This window comes from Alosa alosa, chromosome 20 (assembly GCF_017589495.1).
Source record: "Alosa alosa isolate M-15738 ecotype Scorff River chromosome 20, AALO_Geno_1.1, whole genome shotgun sequence".
In the NCBI taxonomy this organism is placed as follows: domain Eukaryota; kingdom Metazoa; phylum Chordata; class Actinopteri; order Clupeiformes; family Clupeidae; genus Alosa; species Alosa alosa.
Window position 1 is genome coordinate 12,765,255 of NC_063208.1, and position 18,624 is coordinate 12,783,878.

The 18,624-nt window shown below is 45.3% G+C and overlaps 1 protein-coding gene across 1 annotated transcript in view; it reads right to left on the reverse strand.

Annotated features, from left to right (window-relative positions):
• The window catches only part of akap9 (A kinase (PRKA) anchor protein 9), a 79,178-nt gene that overhangs the window by 34,533 nt on the left and 26,021 nt on the right, over positions 1–18,624 (reverse strand). Inside the window, 15 exon segments of the mRNA XM_048230205.1 lie at positions 531–760; positions 2,212–2,414; positions 3,226–3,335; positions 4,591–4,698; positions 5,460–5,648; positions 7,196–7,576; positions 8,291–8,428; positions 8,430–8,630; positions 10,552–10,609; positions 14,842–15,073; positions 15,738–15,855; positions 16,558–16,655; positions 16,805–16,931; positions 17,065–17,144; positions 18,009–18,174. Coding sequence (XP_048086162.1) covers positions 531–760; positions 2,212–2,414; positions 3,226–3,335; positions 4,591–4,698; positions 5,460–5,648; positions 7,196–7,576; positions 8,291–8,428; positions 8,430–8,630; positions 10,552–10,609; positions 14,842–15,073; positions 15,738–15,855; positions 16,558–16,655; positions 16,805–16,931; positions 17,065–17,144; positions 18,009–18,174 — 2,439 coding nt within the window.

Consider the following 18,624-nt stretch of genomic DNA (forward strand, 5'->3'; position numbering starts at 1 on the left):
TGGAGAGGGGGGCATGCAGACTGGGGACCGGAGATTATGTGAACAGCATGCTGGACAGCAGAGTTCTTCCACGACTGAATTAATACTACAATACTACTACAACATAAAAGTCCAACATATAAATGGATACAATGATTATCGGTCTGAACTTGAATGGTGTAATGATGTGGCATGATTGCCAATTCCATCAAATGACGCCTGTTTCCTTGGGTGTCAACATCGCAACCTCACCGATATCAATCATACTCGATATGCCTGTTTTATCTGAATGACCTGTTAGGCAGACTTACTGTACTGTAAACCTAGCAGTCATGCCACTCTTTAAGCCTGGTTGAGAACTCAGTAGCCCCTTCCCGACTATTGGGCCAAATCCAAGCTAGAACGTGCCAAGATCATTTTACCCCTGACTTTAACTGAACTGCTGAATTCATACCAGATCACCATGCCAGATCTAGCCAGAATTCATACCAGATCACCATGGCAGATCTTGCTCCTGTCTCTCTCTCTCTGTGGCTACTGGCGTGGCGTACCTGGTTGGTGGTCTCAGAGATGGCGAGTAGCAGCTTCTCCACGGCGGCCTGCAGGCGGGTGCTGATGGTGGTCAGGTACTCCTCATTCTCCAGCGCCGCCCCGGTGGCCAGCGAGCCCTCCAGCAGCTGCTGCGACAGCTCCAGGCCCTCGTCCACCTCAGTCTCGCCTGACCACACGCTTGCTTCGTCCGCCACCGTCTCGCTACCATGGCAACTCTCTGACGACTCATCTGAAATCAATTTAGTTTGTATTTAATTCTCAAAACCACCTTATGTCTCATCGAAGCTTTACCATGGAAAAAAAAAATTCTATGGCATTTTGACAAAAGTTAAATGTAAGTGGAAAGCAAAATGGTCACATACTTTTTGATTTGTGTTAACACAGTGAAGAGAAAGCTCATCTCTAATGTGTAGCACTGCTATTAGCATCAAAGGTGAATTGTGACTGTCCTCTAGAATCAATATTGTTATACAGCTGCACGCATTATTTATTCAAACTGAACGAGTCGTTCTCTCACTGTCGTTCAATAACGCTCACTCATTCTCCCCTCTCTTTCTCTCTCTCTGCTGTGTCTGTTTGCTCTCTCTCCCTTTTTTAACTTAACCACACGTCCCTCTGGTACAGAGAGAGGTCTGTGCTCAATAACAAAGTGACTTTGTTGGATAGGACGGCACTAACGTAAACCACAAAAATAAAGTACATTCACCACTGATGACAGATCCACAACAAAGTAATCACATTTTATGCAGGGTTATTTCTTCATTCCAAACAACACACAGAACCCCCCTTCTCATGGAGACATACTGCTTCCTTAAGTAGCACAAACTTTAATCCCCGACATGTAACATACTGTACATGTGTGGGCAGAGTCAGGCAAACGCAAAAGTGAATTATGGGAATGTCAATCAGCTGGCTGCCTCTTGGCTAAGCTGGAAGGAATACGAGGCAGGAGCTGTACACCCTACACCTTTTCTGACTCACGGCATGAGAACACATATTTTATGCATACTTTAGGAGCTACCGAATGAGGTAATCATTTTAATGAGAAGTGACATTTGTTATGCTGTTGACAGGTTTTGTCAAGATGTCGTCATCATCACATATTACATGTTCAAGCTGCACTACAGTCGTGAAGCCTGATGATTATTTCATAGTACTTTTCGCATCAGTGTCAGGTCAACAGAGACAGCTAACCTCATTGGTCCCAATCAGTTCAAGCGTTCAATATCGCAGCCATTCTTCGGAGTCTGATTACCTGAGTTCTGTGGACATTTGATGCGCCTACATCTTTATATTGCATCTGATGACCAAGACTCTAGTCCTTAGACTTCCTTTAAGGGTGCTTCAAATCACAGAGCTTATGATGATGAGCAAACCCGCCATGCAAGATTTATGAGTCGCTGTGCCAGTTAGCGCTCATGCTGCTTCGTCAGCAGCATTCCAATTAAAACAATTTCTGTCATACCTCATATCTCACTCTGGAAATGAGTTCTAGGAGTCTCTGAGCTATCCGTATGGGCTAGCAGTCTCTATGGATATCCTTCATCTATTTTATCAAGGTAACAATCTTTCTATACAAATGTGTTAAATTCTAGTATAAAAGTGGCCTTAAAGTTCCATAGTTCCAAGACACTGACCCAAAGCCAAACTCTTCATCTGTGGCTTGTCTGTAATACTGACCTCCAGCGGGTCCAGTGTAGGGTTTGAAGGCCTCTGCGTGGCCCCTCTGCCAGGTGGGCCTGTGGGGCGGGTGCTGCCCCCTGCTGGTGGCCTCCAGGAGGCCCTCCACATGCCGTCCAATGGTCTCCTCAGCGGCTGCCGTGGTCTTGAGCACATCACTGAGGACCTGGCGCAGGCGCTCGTTGGCTTTTCGAAGCAGGTTCCTACGCGGGCACACACCAATAACAAGTTTTTAGATACAGCGCCATATTATTGAGATATACAAGCCCAACATTGGAAAGTCTTTATATTTATAATACCTAGGGTAAAGGATATTTTTACTCAAACGTCCAGTTCATGCTGGACAACCCATGACTTACAAGACCCGGACGCTTTTGGTCAAGAAGAGAAAATATAGGTACTCGTCCACAACTATCACAAAAACTGCAAGCCGCCATTGATGCTTAAGGGGGCAATACACAGTAACTGTGTAGGCACTATTCTGATGCCTTGTGGTTTCATTTGAATCTCATCAAAAAAAAAAAGAAAAGTGTTTTGCATGATGACTCGTGTTTTTTTTTTTTAAAGAATGGCAATCTGCCAGAGTACATACACTTATGAGCACAACTGTGTAAAGTTAATGTTAATATTAAACATACCAATATACACATTTGTAACAAACATTCTATTGGCCATTTCTGAGAGGACTAGTCATCACAGTGGCTGCCAAGGATACACAGAATACACGAGGGCTGTGAGCCGAGCCGGGTTCTCAATGGTGCATTAATGACACAGGAGGAACAATGGGCGAGTCACATAAAGCTCAGTAAGCAAATACAATGACACAAAATGTCCTCTCTAATAATTGTGCAATTCCTCAAGCCTACTATCCACTTCAATAGCATACAAGATGCATCATCTGAAATAACAGGAGAATTTTTTTAAAATGAAAACTTAAAAAAAAAAAAAGTTTTCAAGTTAAAACTATATTAATATATTTATTTTCTTGATATCGTTTCTGATATTTGAGTGTACCTCTCTGTGGTGATAACATCCGAGGATGTGTCTTGAGCTCCTGTCGAGGCCCCTCTTCCTGTTTCCTCCTTCCTCTTCCTCGCCCTCTCATCTTCCTCCTCAGCGGCCTGCTGTAGTTGGCGGACAGACAGTAGGGAAATAACAGACAAAAACCCCGTCATTGATGCCCTCGTACTCAGAACAGTCACACGCACACAAGACTCCCTTAGGTCAGGGTCGTCCTGGCTCACTGCTAATAAAAACACATTCAAATGCAGTAGGGACACTGCAGCAAACACACACATAAACACACAAACACACACACCCTCAGTCACTCTTTCACTCCTCTCCTCTCACTCAGACTCCTAGGAGTCACAAAGGGCAGAAACATTACTATCAGCTGGGCTGCTATGGCAACAAGCGCACCTGTGTTGGCAGGATGCGGCATGAGCAAGCGCCATCTCTTGGCCAACAGCAGAAGTGCAGGTTAAAACACAGCCAAAGGAGGATGGCAGCCTCCCCCTCTAGGGACTGTTTTTAAATATGCATGCCAATCACAAGCTGGCTGACAGGAGCGAAGCTCAAGTAGGACACAGTGAAAGTGAACTACTATGGACCCTTTCAAGAGAGTTCCATTATCAGCATCATAGTTGGCCCCACAAGACTTCCTTTTTAACATTCCATATGTTATCTTAATGCAGAGGAAGTATATTGGGGCCCAAATAGAACGTTCAAGCATTGTTTTTGTTTTTATTGTTGAAAGGGTCTATAAAAACAACACACAGCAACACCACCGGAGCTTGCTGAGAGCAGTGTCAGAGAGCAGAGGAGGAGAACATGCATGGGGAGCTCAGGGAGGAGGTAGGTGGGACCTTGTACGTATGTAAGGGCTGAGCTACACCAGGCACGTAACTGAAGCGTACCATTCGCATTGCGTCTGTTGCAACAATTCGCTTCCACTATAATCAATGGAAGTAGCTACACCAGACGTGATAGCGGCGCGTACGTTCCAAAAATATAGACCATTCATCTAAAATGGATTTTATACGTTACGAACGCTTCAGTTACGCGCCTGGTGTAGCTTCGCTGTAAGTAAGTAAATTTAATTTATAAAGCACATTTAAACACAGCATAAACTGACCAAAGTGCTGTACAGTGGATAACTAAAGATAAAGACTAAGACAAATAATAAAAACACACTGGACCAATAGTCATAAAAACATAAATAAAAAGAAACCTTCAATATCAGGGCAGACAACACAATAGGATGAGCAGGAATACAGGGTTAGGGAACAAGGAAGGGCAGGGAGTAAAGGTGGGTTTTTAGCCTGAATTTGAAGGCAGAAATGGAGTGCGTGGGAGTCCACACTCCACAGCCACTCTTACCTGCTCGGTCTGTGTTGAGGTGCTCTGGACGTTGCGATCCTGCTTCTGCTGCGTTTGTCTCTCTCTTCTCATGGTCTGTCCATCATCTGCTTCTCTCATTTGCGCCTCCTTCGGATCACATCAAAGCAAATTATCAAGGTTTGTTGTTCCTGTATCCACATATATAGGTGGTACCGTAATTTCCCAACTAATAGCAGCGGTTTATACATTTTGCAAAATTATTTCAGCTATGAGGTTAATATGGTATTAATATGTTTTTTTTAACTTGCATTAAAACACTGTCCTGCGGTTTATACACAATGCGGCTAATACACAGGAACAGGTAGTACTGTTTTGGTAAAATCTGCAACAATCCAACTCCATCCTGCAGTTATTCTAGCTCTAGGACACGGACACTGAAGTGATATAGCATAATTGCTAAACCTACATGCTTGTTTTCATGCCCTTACACCACTACATTGCAGTAGGCTACACGTGTGCTCTGCTGCTATTATGATGGCTCTTGGGAGCCGTGTCAGGCTAGAGTCCTCAGCTGTGCCACCACAGCTGTATGATCCTTTAACTGGCAGCTCAGCTGCGCTTGCTTTAGCTGTTATCACATAGCTGTCCCTGTAGCTACCGGTGTCGTCACCAGATCCTGTGGGCCTCCTACTCTAGCCATACCTGCACACTCAAAAAAAGCTGCATGCTAATCAGGATGGATGAATGCTTGCAGTCCCTGCCTGCTTTGCTGCTTTAGGCTAAACTGTGCTAGTTCTGCTTGCGTGCGTCCTAGCTATGTGTTGTGCCGCGGCCCGGGCCTGTGAGAGAGCTAGTGGCCTTGATGTGATGTGATGTGAGGTGAGGTGAGCCTGTGTGGTGGCGGGTACCTGCTCTAGCTGGGCGTGTAGTGTGTGGAGCTGGGCGCTGAGCTGGAGCTGCTGGTCCCTCTGCTCCTCCAGCTGGTGTGCGTGGGCGGCGCGGAGCTCCTCCAGCTCCCTGCTGTGCTCCTGCTCCTGCTGACCCAGCGCCCGCTGCAGCTCCTCCAGCAGCGACTCCGACCCAGCGGCCATCTCAGCCTCACACACACACACACACACACACACACACACAACACACCGCACACACACAGACACACACAGACACACACAGACACACACAGACACACACAGTACATCATTTAGACAGCCTCTGAGGATCTACATCTTCTACATCTTCTGACATGATCTTGTGTAGGTAAAACATATCATTTACATTTATATAGTCTTAGATCTATAGCATATTATGATTTTCGGGACCCAACATTAACAATAAATACCATTCACAGTTACTGGTGCATCATTCACAACAGCCACTTTTGGAAGTTAACAAGGTCACAAGAGAAGACATTAAAGTAGAAGTGATTACTACTTGTTTTACTTACATGATTAGCTCTCAGAGCAATTTCAGTTATTAAATTCCCTGTGAACTAACTACACCAAAACATCTTATTAGTAGAAGACCGATGAAGTAACTAAACACATTCAATTAAATGACATTAAACTGCACTGAGAGTGTGGTTTCTCGTTCCTTGTGTGGAAGCTAATGCAGCACACACAGCACCTCGGATATTGCTCATGTGTGCAATCCATTAGCATTGGCAGCACCAACAGACACCAACAAGCTATGTGATCTGTGATCTCCTTCAGGCTGTAGTCCTTTGCACATCCTAAATATAATCTTGAATATAAGATCTTCAGGCAAGCCGTGCTTATGAAAAAGACTAGCTTGTCTACATCATTCACTGAACATGAAATCAGCGTGTGAAATCATTACCTGGCAAAAAAGACGGAGGCACGTCCCCTGCATGCGAGTGATATTTTATTTTGAGTCAGGGGCCTCAAGTGAAATGGAATTAATAAAGGCCTCGCTGTGGATAAGGCCTCCACTTTGAGCCTAAATTAGAAGCACACCGCTGTGTCGTGTGGGAATATGAAATCCTCCTGTCGTATTGCATCGCCACGGAGACGGCTCGGCAGCCCAGTTGGGCACTCATGCGCTAAATGTCCTGTGAAAAGACCGGCCGGCCGCGCACCACACACTATAGTACAGGCTTCATCGGTCGCTTCATCGGTCACTCCATCTCCCCCCCTCGCTCTCTTGCCCACTCTCTCTTTCTTGCCTCCTCTCTCTCTCTTATTCTCTCTCTTGCACTTTTTGTCTCTCAGGATGGGTGCTTACTGACTGCACTTCCTCATAAGACACACACTCTATCTTCACTCTCACACACACAGACGCGCACGCACACACACACACACATAGAGTGAGAGCCACGGATAAAGTGCACATGCACACCCCTACATGCGATTAAGTCCATTGTAGGTTTGGCAGCGTTATCTAAAAGAATAATTCACACTTGAGTTCACTTCTGCTGTCATAAACTCCTGCAGCCGCCTCCTTCCATCACGGCTGTCAACTGTGGCCTTTTGAGGCTCCTCAGGGTGGTTTTTCTTCCCCTCAGAGGGCTGCTTCTCCTGCTGAGCGGCGCTCTTTTAGAGAGAGGCTCCGAGCGCTTGGCACCACGCAGACCACATGAGGCGCAGGCAGACAGGCACAACAGAGCAGAACAGAGCAGAACAGAGCTCACCTTTGTGTGAGGCTCGGCGTGGGCTCGCGCCGTCGGGCCCCATGCCACCGCCTCGTCCGCCAGGCTTGTCCGCATCCGGGCCGAGTCTGGCCCGCATACGGCGGCGTCGGCGTCTGCCCGCTCCTCAGCTGCCCTCAGCTGCCGCCTGAGCTCCTGCAGCTCCAATTCCAGACGCTGCACCTCCTCCCAGTGTCTCCTCCGCATCTCCTGGAGCTGCTCCTCAACGGGGAGCCCCATTCCATCCACCACCTCCTCCCCATCTTCGTCCTGCTCCCCCTCTGGCGGCTGGGTCTGCATGGCGGAGGAGGTCTCCCGTGCCTGCTTGGCCAGACGAGCCAGCTCTGTTTGTTGGGCAAACTCCACTGACATCTGCACTATGACCTGAGAAAGGGGGAGAAAGAGAGACAGAGTGAGAGAGAGTGAGAGAGAGAGAGAGAGAGAGAGAGAGAGAGAGAGAGACAGAAAGAAAGAAAGAAAGAAAGAAAGAAAGAAAGAAAGAAAGAAAGAAAGAGAGAGAGAGAGAGAGGAAAGGATGAGAGAGAGGGGGTGAGAAAGAAGGACAGACTAATTAACAACTGGGTCATACTGCAATAATGAATAACAAAACAAGACTGACATCTGGCTTCCACACTGAAAATGCCAGGAGGTACACAACACATCAGAAGACCACAACAGTCCAGGGGACAAAGTCACTCTCAGGGACCAAAAATAGACTCATTCCATAAAAGGTTACCACAACATAACTTGATCCTCTCTGTAACTGTCAAGCATCTAACATACAAAACACCCTGGTCATAACACCTGACCACTGGTCATAATTATGATCATATATTTACAATACTAATAACATATTTAATAGGCATATTTGGCATATTTTACTGATAGAACTAGCAAAACTTTAATGCATCTTAGAGTGGTTTTTAAAAAGAAGCTCTGATTCTCAAATGTGAGGATACCCAAATTCTCCCCTCCTCTCCTCATGCCCCTCTCTTTTCTTTCCTTGTAAATTAATTCCTCCTTTCCCTCTAATCAGCTCCTTTCCTGAGTCATATTTTAACCTCCCCCCTTCTCTTCCCCTATTCTCCCGCTCTGTACCTTGGCGATCTCCTCCTCCACCCTCTCCACTGAGTGGGTCAGCTGCTCTCCCCGTCTCTTGCTTGACCGCTGCTCGCCGTTGACCGTTACGCGCCCCTCCTCCTCCTCTTCCTGCTCCTCCTCCCTCCTCCTCTCCTTGCCTCTCCCTCCGTAGGCGCTCCAGCTCGGCGCGGTGTTGCTCCTTGAGGGCGGTCACCTCCTGGAGGTACTTGTGGTAGAGAGCCTGCCGGAGCGACTGCAGCTGCCGCGACAGTCCCGCCGCGGCAGACGACGCCGACGACGCCGACGACCTCACCGACGGACCCTGGAGCTCTGCCTCCGCCTCCACGTCCTCCTCCCACTACGCGAGCGAGTGAGAAGAGAAACGGACCGAGAGAAGGGGAGAGGGAGAGAGAGAAGAAGGATGAGAAAGGAAAACAACAGGAGGAGCGGTTGTGAAGACAGTGTGAAGTCCCATTTAGGGCTCAGCAGAAAGAGCTCCATTTAGTCTGGAAAACAGAAAAAGGCTTCAGTGATCTGCCGCCGACTTGGCTGACTCCTCTGCTCTCCATGCCTCCCATAGAACAGCAGGCTGTGTGTGTGTGAGTGTGTGTGTGTGTGTGTGTGTGTGTGTGTGTGTGTGTGTGTGTGTGTGCGCGTGTATGTGCCTTCGGTACCTCGAAGGCTGATAGATAAATGAACCGCTGCTGACACAAGACTTGTATAGAGCATAAAAGGCAGTCACATTTAGTAGTGGTATTGCTGTTTTGGTTTCTAGAACATTCTAACTCTTGATATTTTTTTCCTGTAAATGTTCAGCATATAAATTGATCTTTCGGCAGCCTGAAAGCTTCACGCTGGTTTGTTTCACCATTCGTCTGCCTCTTTAAAAGGTCTTTGCTTTTCCTCACATCTCGCACTCCATCCGCCTCATATTTTTCAAGTGACCTGTTTTCACAGACGCTGTTTACCTCTCCATGTCTCTCCCCCACTCTGGCTGTGACTTCACTTCATCTCTGCTGATGTCGCCATCAAGCACATCTCTCCTCCTCACAAATTCTATTCCTCCTCTCCTCTCTTCCTCTGCTTTCCAAAAGTGTCCCCCTCTCTCACTGATCGTTTTGGTCCTCTCGTCTCTTCTCATTCACCGCCAAATGCTCTTGTGCCTCGCTGCCAAGCGAGCGAACGAGTGAGTGAACACGCAGCGAGAGAGAGAGAGAGAGAGTGAGTGATGGCTGGAGGAGGAGGGGGGGGGGGAATAATTAAATAATAAAAAAAAATGGGCTTGTTCACTTGAGCGTAGAGCGCGGGCCTTTCATTGTGCCTGAAGAGCGTGTCTTTTGCTCTACTATTCTGCCCTGCTGCTGATGTCCGTGCTACGGCTAATAATACAACTACTACTACTGCTATCACTACTGCTGCTGCTGCTGCTGCTGCTGTTGCTGTTACATCCAGGCTTACATAACAGCCCCACTTCAGCTTCCTCTGTCAGTAGAGCAAAGCGGAGTTCAGTCTGGGTTTGGAGTACTGTGTGCTGTGCTGTGCTGTGGTGTGGTGTGGCGTGGCGTGGCATGGCGTGGCGTACCGACCCAAAGATCTGGGGCACTTTTTGGCCATGGGCACGGTTCAGCTGCTTGTGCTGACGACACAGTGAGTCACTTGATTTAAATGAGTGTTTTGTCTCTCTCTCCCTCCGTCATCCACTCTTTCTCTCTATTTATCTGTCACTTAAGAGCCGGGGACACATGTGGATGGAGAGACAGGGGAGGAGGGGGAGGAGAGAGAGAGAGAGAGAGAGAGAGAGAGAGAGAGAGAGAGAGAGAGAGAGAGAGAGAGAGAGAGAGAGAGAGAGAGAGAGAGAGAGAGAGAGAGAGAGACAGCACAGCACCAATAACATAGTAGGTGCAGGTGAAATCAGCCAGGCAGATTGCTTTCAGCCGCTTTGACATGGCTAGCATTGTAATTTTAGGCAGGGGACGTGATTTTCTGGATGATGCCTATCAACCGCTTTATATAATCTTGGAAAAACCAATTGCAGTGCATTAACACCAATTAAGCTTTCTCTATCGAGCAAACAAATGTCATTCCCTTTATTTGAAGAACAAGTTAAAGAGTTAAAAAAAATGTCAGTGTAATACTTTTATGACATGAACTTTAAAATAAATAAAGTTATACTGATAAATTATGCAAGTGTTTTGCAATGTTTATGAATTGTTCAGGGAATATATGCCATATTGTGCTGCTTTTGGTCTTGTGCATTCGAATATTTGAGAATCACTGACCTTAAACTCTTCGACTTCCTCTTCCTTCTGCATGGGATGCTCCGACATGCTTGGTATGCTGAAAGACAAGACAGTTATTGACAACTTGATCATTCCACCCTCAATGGTCAATAGCCCAGTCCCTTTACAATCAGCGCAAAAATGTGAGAAATCAATCGCACAGACTCACAACTGTTCATATACATCATGCATGGATAGTGTATCAGCACATCATATCATCATACACATATATATATATATAAATATATATATATATATATATATACACACACACATCCTACACACACACACACACACACACATATATATATATATATATATATATATATATATATATATATATATATATATATATATATATATATATATATATACATATATACACACACACACACACACACACACACACACACACACACATAAACAGAAAATCGAAATATAAACATGCCATGTGGGGCATGGAATGGTGGGCGCAAATTCCATGCCAAGCCGTTTCCTAATCAAGTATATTCATATGTGCCTCATCATTATGATGTACTAATTACTATCTAATGCCTGCTATTACTAATCACTGTTTCACTCTAATTGCTGTTTTTGTTTGCCATGTGCCATCAAATCTGAAATGAGCTCTTATCAAATTAAAGCATTAGTATTTTCAGAGAAATTAAATCAACAAAAACTGATTTTTAGTCATAAAGGAGTAACTTAATTAATTTAAAACCTATTAGTGTTTACAGGGCACACATTATTTACCAGTCAAATGACTTTGCATGCAAATAGCAATACTTAACAGGTTACAGACAGGTATGCAAAAAGGCTAATTTAGATATTAAATAATTTGAATACAAATTGAAGTAACACAGACAGAGAAGTCACATTGCCACAGGGTTGAATACTGCAATAAACCCTGCTTTGCCTGAAGCTGTGATACCTTTATCATCATAGCAGTAATTATACTATGCCTATTTCCTCTGTTGCTGCTGCTACTGTTACTAATACTTTCACCACCAACAACAACAATTACCCTTTGTTTACACCAACATTTTTAATGAGATGAAAAGACTAATCTAGAGACCCTTTCAAGAGAGTTCCATTATCAGCATCATAGTTGGCCCCACAAGACTTCCTTTTTTTAACATTCCATATGTTATCTTAATGCAGAGAAAGTAGATTGGGACCCAAATAGAACATTCAAGCATTGTTTTTGTTTTTATTGTTGGAAGGGTCTATATTTCCCAGACATCATTCCAACCAAAAACCTACTGTAGTCTGGCTAGACAACCTCAGTCACCAATAGATGGCACCATATCCACAGTCCATCCAGTACAATAACCCAAAATGTCTGGAATTATCTGGAGCTCTGAGAATAAGCTACATCTTGAGCTCCTGACATAATCACTAATCCAAAGCGTGACATTTACAGCTTCCTCCCTGCCCCCTCACAAAGGTGAATCTCCCCTGATAAGACCGAGACAAGATAAAATCCTGAGTTTAAGATTACAACATTGATTGCTGATGACATTAGGAAAAATCCATTTGCAATGGTCCACTTCAGATCTGAGAACAAACAAATGAATTCAAAACAATAACAAATAAATAAGTACATAAGGACACAATTATATGTTCAAGACTAGAGTGCCGATGGTTTCCCATAGGCTGTGCCGTTATAGCAGGATGTGCTGTGTCATTAACCCACTGACATACTGAGAGCGAGAGCTTTTATCAGGTTTAAATATTTTAAAATGCACAGCCCTGCCTCGCCTCGCCAGGCCCTGGACTCACATCGCCTCCGATAATGAGCTCTGAGCACACACCTGTCAGGGAACAGAGCTGAGGGACAGGTGCAGAGCGATAAATAGCTTCCCCGGCCGACACATGGGAGGGTTTAATCGGTCTGGGGTTTTGTTACAATTAGGGAGAAGAACATGCTGGACAAAAAAAAATGAGAGCCAAGTTTACATGGGGTTTGGAGCTCTGACATGTGGAAGATACACATCTAGAACTGAGGTTGATCTACAACACTGTGACACTCTGCTATTTCTGTTGTAAACCTACTGTGTGCAAAAGTGTGAGAGTCCTGATGAGCTTTCAACCACTATGAACCCAATTTGGGTTGGCTCTCTAGCCATCAAGTTTCAATACCCACAATGCCCCATTACCCCAGTACTTCTGGTACTAGGAGGACTGAGCAAGGGAACAATCGAACAATCGAACCTTTAACGGTCACCCATTTCATCACCCATACACTTTCACTTTCAAATTGAATGCAGTAATGGTAATGAGGTGGATGAATAATGTCTTTGTCATCATGTTTTTTTTGTTATGTTTGTTTGTTATGTTATGTCTTGTCAATGTATATGTCACCATTATGTGTACCTTTTAATTTATAGTGAATGACTGCTGTATGACTGCTGGCTGTCTCTATGTTAGTCCTATATCACCTGCCCAGGGACTGCAGATAAAATGTAGTTATTTTTACAAATTCTGCCATATTTACATGGTGTTTTAATACAACAACGTTAATAAATACGCATGATCCCTATCAAATAAACCAATAAAGTGATTTTAAAAAAATAATAAAATAGATGAACTTTTAGGCAGGCAAGCCACAGCATGTCCCCAAACTCACACCAGCCCCTGACACTGTGTCCAGTGAGGCCACATGGACCGCGGCGGCCCGAGACATTTCCCCCGGGAGTGTGATCGGGTCACACGTCCCTGAGAGAGGGGCTGGCCAGAGACGGGGCTACTCCAGCTCTCTCCGTCAGCAGGGCAACAGAGCAGTGGCAGCAGCCACACGGGCGACAGCCTGCATGAATGTTTCAGGAGCTCGTGCCTGAGGGAACAAGAGTACCCCTCCCCAAAAAAAAAAAAAGAAATTCCTCCTCATCTAGAATTTACAATCAAGCTATTGTGTGTCTATTCAAAGAGCACACATCATTCATTAACTTATCTGTATGATTTAACATGATTTAATATGGAGTGTATCTCCAGAGGGTCAGTTTCAGAACTGATCGGCTTGACCAATCAATTCACTTAATGGAACACATACCATTTCTTTGATGTCCTTACAGCTGTAACAAACTAGACTATGCCAGAAAGAGCACAGCTTGAGTGTACTGGGTGGACATAAGAAGAAAAGCCAACTTTGTAACCTGGTGAATATCAGCAAACAGCTGAAAAACAGTAAACATTACAGCTGACCTTTTGTCTCTTATTACCACAGCCCTTAAAAGTAACAGCAAACGTATTGTCTCAGGGCTGAGAAGAGCCCAAAGACATTTCAATTAATTTCACTCTTGGCCATTAGAATGTCATGGGTATGTTGCAATACAAGCCTGTGCTGCACACAGATCATATATGTCATATATTCAGGGTTCCTACACATTTTCCATTTCAAAATTCCATACTTTTCCATACTCAAATTTCCAAAATTCTAGTTAGTTAGATTTTTCTGACCATATTCTCGACATTGCAGCCACTTCTGGTTTGGGATAACTCGGTGAAAACAAAGGTATGGACAACTGAAGTGAATTAAAAAATGACACTTAATATTCGTCCATTTAGCTTGGTCATTTTTAGTTGTATCTTAGTTGTATCATAGTTGTATCTTGACGATGGGGACTGACAGTTAAGCTACACAACAGTAGGAATGGTTCATTATGACCGGAGTGAAGTGATTAGTACTGCAAATGCAATAGTCTGGAAACACAAATATTTCTCCAAACCCTTGTTTCTTTTTTCCATACTTATCCAGACCTGGAAATTACTAATATCAAATTCTATACTTTTCCAGGTTTTCCATACTGCGTAGGAACCCTGTATATTATAACAACCTCTTTGTTAAGGTCAACTGCTGGAACTGTTGGCACTCTAAGCAGCTGTTCTGTCCCATAAAATAAACACAAATCAGTTCTTCCAGAACTGGGGAGTAAAAAGTTGTCTGATATCTCAGCCAGCTCAGATCCAAGCTTGCGACATCTCAAGTTAGTGCAAAAGAAATGTATCTGAACTACCCTGGTCCTCAAAACACTTTGGATTCCACCCTTGTCCAAATTCCTGAGGCTTTGCTTTAGGGCACCTGGTTTAAATCACCCACATCATGTAATAGACTACTGCAATACATGGAACACTCTCTGGTCCAAACACACATTGATCACCCAGGAAGTTGACCACACACTGCATCCACTGCACAGACAGCTAGAGGACCGCGAGCAGCAGTGTGCTGTACTGAATGTGTATTTGGATTAGAACCGTAAACTGGCCCCTTATGGAGGGTCAGATGTGTACCTGAACTGGGCGTCAGTGCCGGTGAGCTCCTGGAGCCTGTTCTGCAGCAGGATGACCTCGGTGGCGTAGCGCTCCTGCGTCTCCTTGGCCTTCTGCTGATAGTAGGCGCGCAGGCGCTCCACCTCCTCCAGGTGGCGCTGCTCTAGCTGGGCCTGACGCTCCTGGAACTCCGCCCGCAGGCGATCGGAGGTGTCGGCCTGCGCCGTCGGTACCTGCCCTCGCCCATGGACATCTACAGATAACGCAGAATATGGCATCACTCATGAGGAGAGGCCCAGATGTGGGTACTATTACTGTGCGGCACATGCAGAGGACACACACACACATACATACAACAAGGCAAATGATCTATGGAGACTAGTATTGTAGATGTGTGAAAAAAATTAAATGACTGGAGTTCTTGCTTAAATACACTGACAAACACTTACAGGTTCACTTAATTGTAATGCAAAAGTGATAAATTAATTAATTAAAAAAGTAGTAATAAACAATAGGAACACAGTTGCACTAACATAAACTGTGTTGTTTCAGGTGTGATTGGGCATAAGTTTTCATTAAATGACTACAGTTATTTGATCACTGCTAAGGACAGAAAAATAATCAGCTTATAACAGAGAAACTAGTGTTTGTAGTGGTGAGGCTGGACCTTAATATGCATCATAAGTGCTTCAGGTGATTGCAAATACCAAGCCCTCCAAATGACGCACTGCGCCAGAGAGAGACAGAGGGGGAGGAAAATAGAAGCAGCAATTCTGCTTTGAAGCAAGTGGATTTCTTGAGTGTTTGGATGGGAAGAGATGTTAGAGTGTGTGAATATGTGTGTGTGTGAGATCCATATTAAACAGCGTCTCAATCCCACAGACAGACGAAAATAAAGACAGGCATGACGGCATTACCGTGGCGACCATCAGAGGCCTGGGTCAGGGAGGGAGTGCAGATCCGTGTCCGCAGGTCAGAGATCTCCGCCTCACTGGTCCTCCTCAGCTCCTCATTGGCCAGTTGCAATGACGCCACCTGCAGGTCAAACGTGGGATGTGTGACTAGGTGGACACGTGCACTAATGACTGCATACTGTATGCATTAGTCAATTCGTGTCTCAACAGATGTGTGTGGGTGTGCGTGGCCTAATGGATGTGACGACAGGTGAGTATGTGTCATCACATTCTCTGCACGCTCATTCTCACCACCACACACACACACTCCTGGACATGACTAAGCTTCCGCTACTCATGCTAAACTAATCATCCTCAGAGGGCTTTGACACGTTGAAGGAGTGACACACATGCTCTCCTCTTCACCGTTCTCTGTCATTCAGTCTCTGTCCCTGGATTCTATTACTGGCCCTTCCATTCTCCTCATCTCCCAGGCTGAGAGGGCAGGTGGCTGTAGAAACTCGACTCAGGCTTGCGGACCCGTTGCCATCACCCTCTCTCCATCCCACAAAGAAAACTGACTCTACAGGGCAGAGGTGTCGGGTCCCGCCGATTCAGAGTTACTGGCCTCTACGATCAATACCCATTTTCCTCTCCGTGTCTATCTCTCCATCTCCTTTGTTATCTCTCTCTCTCTCTCTCTCTCTCTCTCTCTCTCTCTCTCTCTCTCTCTCTCTCTCTCTCTCTCTCTTTCTCTCTCTCTCTCTCTCTCTCATCACAGAAACATTTTTCCCATTCATCAGACATCAGTAATTCAAGTCTGCGAAGACGACTGAAATGCTACCTTGTCCCCATCAGCCTTCAGTGAGGCCTGTAGATCCTGGAGGCGACTGTATTCCTGTGTGATGCCTTCCCTTAGCTGGTACAGGCTGTTGCACAGATCTACACGCAAGCAAATAAACAAACAAACATACATGAGTCACCTGTAAGAAACCATTTTTTCATGTACACGCCAAATTATTACGACTCAGAACAGAAACAACTAGTTCTTGAAACCAGAAAGCATACATCGTCATAGTAAAAAAACATACCTTCAGCCTCCTGTAACAGTGACCCTGGGTCTGTACGTTTGGTTGTTGGAGCAGTTACCCTCTTCCACTCATCTTCTTCAGATGGTAGAGAGAGCACCAACTCTTCACCGAGTAGAGTAACAAATGACTGGGAACACACAAAAATCAGGACTTAGCAACTAAATGAAATATTTTCAGGCATTAAAACAGTCACTGTGAATGAAAAAATAATAATACCGGTATGCACTGTACACTGCCAATGATCCAGCAATATTGCTTACCTGTATGACCTGTTTGCATTCATCTGAAATGGCTTGAATTACATTCTGGTATTTTGTAGATCTGGTTTCCTCTTCGTGTTCTACAGTGATCACATCACAAAATCATCACTGCTACAGATCATATTTAGGACCATATTCCTACATCACCTTATTCATTTCTACAAAATCAAGGAGTCCTCAACTACTTATTGGCATATTGGAAAAGAACTCATGCCAGTTCAGTAATTTGGTGTGTGCTACTGTATGTATGGTTGTATGGTTGTGTGTGTGTGTGTGTGTGTGCTACTGTGTGTATGGTTGTGTGTGTGTGTGTGTGTGTGTGTGTGTGTGTGGTTGTGTGTGTGTGTGTGTGTGTATGGTTGTGTGTGTGTGTGTATGGTTGTGTGTGTGTGTGTATGGTTGTGTGTGTGTGTGTGTATGGTTGTGTGTGTGTGTATGTTTGTGTGTGTGTATGGTTGTGTGTGTGTGTGTGTGTATGTGTGTGTGTGTGTGTTTGATGTGCCCACTGCCCAGCTCTCCATCTCTCTCTGAACCACACTGACCTTTCTGCTGCCATTTCGAGGCCTGCTGCTCTCCCCCCCATGACTATATAGACACAAGGGTTCCTGCTCTGCACTCCACACATGGCTCTCTTCCCCTCTCTCTTTCTAGTTCTCTCTCTCTCTCTCTCCTCTGCCTTTTTATCTGTCCACTGTTCCATCTACCAGCCTCCCAGACTACACAGTTCCATTAGTGTAGCTGCAGCTCCTGCTACAGATGGTGTAAAAAAGCTAGCCGACTATCTCTTGCTCGCTCACCTGTATTCTCTCACTCTGTATTCTCTCACTCTGTATTCTCTCACTCTGTATTCTCTCACTCTGTATTCTCTCACTCTGTATTCTCTCACTCTGTATTCTGTATTCTCTCACTCTGTACTCTCTCTCTCTCTCTCTCTCCAGGCTCACCTCTCTCTGGCGGCTGCAGGCGCTGCAGCTCCTGCTCCAGACTGTGTAGGCGCTGCTGCGTCTGCTGCGTCTGCTCCTGCAGGCTCTCCCTCTGCAGCTCCAGCTGTGCCGCATGGATCTGAGACAGGCTGATGTGCTGGGCCTGCAGCTGCAACAAACACTCCGCCTGCAGAGGAGAGAGAGAGAGAGAGAGAGGGAGGGAGAGAGAGAGAGAGAAGGAGAGGGGAGGGAGAGAGAGAGAGAGGGGAGGGGAGGGAGAGAGAGAATGAAAGAGAGAAGGGAGAGATAAAGGAAGAGTGAGGGCGGATGAAGAGGAAACAGAGGGGGGAAAGGATAGGGGGGAAGGTTGAGTTGGCCCATGAGAGAGAGAGAGAGAGAGAGAGAGAGAGAGAGAGAGAGAGAGAGAGAGAGAGAGAGAGAAGAAAGGCCAATCCAATGAGAATGAGAGAGACAGAGTATGAAGACAGACAAAGACAGACATGGGAGGAAAAAGGGAGACCGAAATAAAGTGGGTGAAGAGGGAGGAGACAAAGAGAGGAAGGATAAGAGGATGATAAAGAGAAAGGAAAAAGAGGGTTAAAGAGGAAGAGAGGGGGGGGGTTAGAGGAGCACCTGC